General features: G+C 33.2%; 1 protein-coding gene across 1 annotated transcript in view; it reads left to right on the top strand.

Moving 5' to 3' along the window:
- Window positions 1-238: 238 nt before the first annotated feature.
- The window catches only part of tex264a (testis expressed 264, ER-phagy receptor a), a 79,486-nt gene continuing 73,474 nt past the window's right edge, over window positions 239-6,250 (top strand). Inside the window, exon 1 of the mRNA XM_046855612.1 lies at window positions 239-912. Within this exon, the coding sequence (XP_046711568.1) occupies window positions 655-912 (258 nt within the window). The 5' untranslated portion in view covers window positions 239-654. The remainder of the gene's footprint in view (window positions 913-6,250) is intronic.

Below are 6,250 nucleotides of genomic sequence, written 5' to 3'. Positions count from 1 at the left end.
GACGTCATTTACCTCGTGAACGCGCTTGGTTTAGGAATATCCCATCGAGTTCAACTAGTTATTTGTAAATTATAATTGTGCATTCCTTAACTAAACGATTACTCCAGTAAGAGTATTGTAATTTGAAGTTTGTTTCATTATGTTTTCGGAATGTTGTCCATTAAGGCGAACGAAATGCGACGATTATTTCCTAACACCCCTACAAAACAGCGACATGGTACAACCAGGAACTAATGATGCCGTGTTGAAGGAAATGAGCTTCAGGTCTATGAGTAGCGCGCTGGTCAAGGCAAAATCCCAAACTAGCTAACTGTTCTTCGTATATTAGTGCACTATACGGGCTATAGAGTGGCTTCTACGCCCTAACTAGTGCATTTAATCAACAACAAGGATCAGTTCAGGATTCAACCAATATCTTGCTCGGGGAAAACACTCGCTAAGAGCACAAACGCTATATAACGTAACATTTAATAGAGGTGATCAGTGCTGCTCAGCGAGCGAGCGAGAGAGAGAGAGAGAGAGAGAGAGAGAGAGAGAGCGTGAGAGAGAGTGTGTGTGTGTGTGTGTGTGTGTGTGTGTTTGTTTATGTGTGTGCTCTGGGACTGACACTGCTGGACGCATCAGTAATCGAAGCCATTTGTGTCAACAGAAACAATGTCTGACTTTGTGATTTTATCCCTGATCTTGTTTCTGGTCGTGTGTCTCATCCTGACCCTTGCTGTGTTCGTGTTTTACTCCGGACTGCTGTCTGAGGTGGTTGTTGGAACAGGATCTCCGCCGGTGAAAAACATTACTATTGCTTACAAGTTTAAAAAAGGATCGTACAGGGATCGGGGAGCCGCCTTCACCGAGAGCTGCAGCATCGCCCCGAAGCTCTGCTCTGTTGGTCTGTATTATGACAACCCCAACCAGGTGAGTGACACTGTTGCATTGTTACAAAGTTACAATGTCACCTCATTACAGTGATACATTATTACACTGCTACATTATTACACTGCTATATTGTACTTAATGTTGCATTTTTCTATTGTTACACCATTACATTGTTACACTGTTACATTATTAACCAATTACATTGTTACACTGTTACATTATTAACCCATTACATTGTTACACTGTTACATTATTAACCTATTACATTGTTACACTGTTACATTATTAACCCATTACATCGTTATATTGTTACATTATTAGCCCATTACATTGTTACATCATTACAATGTTACATTATTAACCCATTACATTGTTACACTGTTACATTATTGACCCATTATATTGTTACACTGTTACATTATTGACCCATTACATTGTTACACTGTTACATTATTAACCCATTACATTGTTACATCGTTACACTGTTACATTATTAACCCATTACATTGTTACATCGTTACACTGTTACATTATTAACCCATTAAATTGTTATATCGTTACAGTGTTACGTTATTAACACATTACATTGTTACACTGTTACATTATTAACCAATTACATTGTTACACTGTTACATTATTAACCCATTACATTGTTACACTGTTACATTATTAACCCATTACATCGTTTTATTGTTACATTATTAGCCCATTACATTGTTACATCGTTACAATGTTATTTTATTAACCCATTACATTGTTACATCATTCACTGTTACATTATTAACCCATTACATTGTTACACTGTTACATTATTGACCCATTATATTGTTACACTGTTACATTATTAACCCATTACATTGTTACACTGTTACATTATTAACCCATTACATCATTATATTGTTACATTATTAGCCCATTACATTGTTACATCGTTACAATGTTATTTTATTAACCCATTACATTGTTACATCATTCACTGTTACATTATTAACCCATTACATTGTTACACTGTTACATTATTGACCCATTATATTGTTACACTGTTACATTATTAACCCATTACATTGTTATACTTTTACATTTGTACATGGTTGTATTGGTTTACTGTTACATTACATTGTTACATCTTTACAATGTTGCATTGTTACACTGTTGCATTCTTACACTACAAATATGTATTTATTTCGACATGGAAATTCTCCATCTTATTTTGCACTGACTCATGCTTTGCCCTCAGACTTTTTTATTTTTTTATTTTTGGGCCTTATTCTTTGACACGAGTACCACTTTGGTCATTTGTTGGATAGACTCATCTATAATAATAATAATAATAATAATAATAATAATAATAATAATAGTACAAATCCAGTGACAGATCTGATGTAGTCAGTTGAGTGTGATGTGATGCAGTGTTGTGCAACCTTCTTAAACACAAGAGTATTTCAGTGTGTATGTACAGTATTGCAGGCCCTTATTCAGAGACACAAACATGTAAGAGACAATAACAGACTTTTTTTTTTTTTTAAGCAAACAAACCAAGCCTCCACTACAGCTCAGCGTGGGAGATAATCAGCTGTGTTTACTGATATGATCTCTCTCTGGTCAAAACACTGCACACTGTTACACAGTCATAAAATGGAAATTTACTTCATTACTCCACACTAAACTGTTAATTAGATATTCGTTATATAATACAATTTATTACATAATACTTTTTTTATATGACGGTTTACAGCACTTGTGTGCATTTGAACACTGCACAGTCAGTGCACTGTTCACTGCATTTTGATTGACATGGTTATGTGGTTATTGCATTGTGTTGTGCATTTTTTTTATGTTAAATATACTGAAACCACTGGAGATTGTGATTTAATTTTCTCGTGCCTATGAAATAATACTTCATAATAATAATAATTAATAAGTCGTGAGTTAATTTTTTGGTTCTGCAAAAATACATTATTTTAAGGAGAATAAAATGTAGGTGAATTATTAGGGCCATTATTAGGGGGTGATTAATGATTTTACACTTAATTAGTCTTAAAATTATTTATTATTTTTATTCAATTAATTATATGTATTTAATATAATAAATAATATTATTTATTATCATTATTATTATTATTTTTCTTCTTTTATGCTTGGAAAGTGCTTTAAGATCTAACTTCTAAAGGCACTATATAAAATAAAGATTATTATTATTATTATTATTATTATTATTATTATTATTATTATTATGATTGCATGATGCAAGATTATTAAATGTTATTGGTTTTGTTACATGGAGAGATCGCTAGTCTGTACCATATTCAATTTTCAAAGAAAACCTTTTTTTTTTTTTTTTTTACACCAAATAATTAGTCAAACTTTCAAATAAAAAGTCTAACTTTTTCTGAGCTTCGGTTATGAACAGAGAGCAAAGGTAGCACCCTTGATCTTGGAATTCCTACTTGAAATTCCTACTCAACAGCACTTTTTTTTTTTTACTTTCGAATCAGTTTTAATACAGTAATTGCTTTAGATCTGTCAAAATACAGGCATATGTTTTTGTTATATTTGAAACTTTGATTATACCGGTCACTGTTTTGAGTAGGTAAATATAAATCACTTATCACTTAGAGCCCAATTTTTTTTAGTTCGGAGTTTGAATACATGGAGATTGCAAAATGCAAATAATCATGAGATTGTTTATGACCACAGTTTTGATATCTAATAAGCACTACTTGATTATTCACAGTTATGGGATATTCCTGGCCTTAAAATGTTAACTAAGGCCAAAAGTAACTATTATTTTACTATTTATTAGATATTTCACTGCATTCACACCATGGTTCCCTTCGTTCTCCCAATACCAACGTAATTTTCCACTATATACATGTGCAGAAATCAGTTGGAAAAGAAAATGATGACATATTTCCCTCCAAAAATTGGTAGTAACTGGTGCGAAAAACCATGCGCCTGCCACATTTGTGGATTTGCTAATCCGGTATTTGTCATTTCTGCAATGGCAGCTAATTTTTAAATGGATTGTTTGTGCAGCTCCTCTCTTTTGGTGTGCTGGATGTTTCCCAGGTGCACATGTCCTGTAGGTTCACATTTTGCTTTACTGGCTGTATTCTGTGCTCTTATTCCATCCAGAGCACTGACATGAACTGGTTTAAGACCACAGTGTTTACATTAGAGTAGGCATAATGTATCAGGTGAGGTTTGTGATAAAACCACTAAATGCTTGACTGACAGCTGTGTGGAAACATTATGCCTGTCTGATGGAATTATTTTTTTTTTTTTTTTTTGAGTTATTGAAAATGACCAGGATGCAAAATATTAACGTTATTTTAATCCCCTTTAGTAAGGTTTTGTTACTTACTGCTCTCAGTGGTGCCATAACAACTCAGGATATGTGCTTAGTCAGGGATATTGCTGTAGTTTATAATCTGCCCTTGTACAAGTCAGACATTTGTGTTTAAACACAGCGACACAATCTTTTCAGCACATGGTTTAACATTTGTCATGGCAAATTCTGAAAACAATATTAAAGTATACCTTACGCACACATAAAATGTCATTGACACACACTAAAGAAAGTAAAAGTCAACAAATGAGCTGATAAATAATAATTAAGCTAAACCAGTATGAAAAACTGAACATGTGCCATCTAGTCAATAAAGTTAGAACCAGTAAGTTCAGTGGATATATCGAGCATTTGCATTTCAATTATTCCTTGCTGAACATCTAACTAGATTTAATGCTGCAAACTAAGAGGGTAAAAGCAACAGAATCACATGATTGTGACAGGATCAGGAGTCATGTATATGACACTTCTTGTACATACAGTCCTATAGTGGTGCTCTTTGCCTATATTGACAATTGAGGGCACTTTTTTTGCAGATTAAATCCTAAAGATTAAACGATTTATTTAGAGAAGAAACAAGAACAGAGGAACAGTTTGCTGTAGAAAGCACTTATTCATGTAATGAACATCTACTCATGTAGGTTGGAAACCACAGAGACACAGTAGTCTTCTTTTTTTAATTGTCTAAAGAAAAGAAAAAAAAACTTAAATAAATGTAATTGCGTAAATTGCTGGTTCTCAAACTAAAGTCTGTGATTATTACATTTACATTTATGGCATTTCTTAGACACCACTGTCCAGCAACTTTATCGCATTAAAAACAACTGAGCAGCTACAGTGTTCAGAGTCTTGCTCAGGGCCAGGAGTAGCAACTTGGTGTGGGCTGGGATTCAAGATTACAGGCCTGTAAATATCGCTTCTTTGATTTAATACAAAATTGAATTAATGTATATAATTGTAAAATTAGTAAACAAAAACTTCTTAACTCAACCTCACCCCCTTAGCTGATTTCACAAAACACAGCAAAAAAAAAAAAAAAGATATCCTGCCAGAGGAGACATTACTTCCCTCAGCAACTGACTTTTAGAGAAGCAGACAGCATGTCTGTTTATGCCAGTATGGGTCATGTGGGTCATAACTCATCCAAATGTGTGTACAGTGGAACCTCGGAGCTCGCAGCCTCAGCGCTCGCGACCTCACATGCTCGCGACTTTCATTCCGACCGGCGACTCTCATCCAGATCGGCTCGTGAGCAACCGTGAGCTGCTCAAAACGCTAGTTTTAACATTTCTAATCAAGGTTTATCTCATTAAAATTGTCTAAAAAATGCTTTAAAACTATTTTTATTATGTATGGAGTGAAATAGTGTTATTTACTCATTGAAATCGATTTCGTATAGTGTTCTTTGGATTTTTACTAGGTTGGAAGGGGCGTATCAAAAGGTCGCGAAAATTCGGAACTCGTGACCGGTCTTGGTCCCTAACCCTCGCGAGCTCCGAGGTTTCACTGTATATATATATATATATATATATATATATATATATATATATATATATATATATATATATATATATATATATATATATATATATATATATATATATATATATATATATATATATATATATATATATATATATATATATATATATATATATATATATATATATATATATATATATATATATAATATATAATTTATATATATATATATATATATATATATATATATATATATATATATATATATATATATAATATATATTGCTGGAGGCACTCAATTGTACAGGATGTCTTTTAGATGCGCTATAATAAAACTTTGCTTTCATTTGAGTTTGTAAACCCAAACCTGTTCAAGTATGACAGTGCCCCACAAAGTGAGCTCCTTGAAGATATGTGTACATGCTTTTGAGAGGAAGAGCTTGATTGGCCTGCTATAGAGCTCTGATCTCATCCCTACTGAACACCTTTGGGATGAATTGGAACGCTGACTGCACCCCAGGTCTCCTCACCTCACCTACATTAGTA

Source organism: Silurus meridionalis, chromosome 1 (assembly GCF_014805685.1).
Source record: "Silurus meridionalis isolate SWU-2019-XX chromosome 1, ASM1480568v1, whole genome shotgun sequence".
Lineage (NCBI taxonomy): Eukaryota > Metazoa > Chordata > Actinopteri > Siluriformes > Siluridae > Silurus > Silurus meridionalis.
The sequence above is the reverse complement of the archived record's forward strand: the minus strand, read 5'-3'. Positions and strand labels throughout refer to the sequence as shown.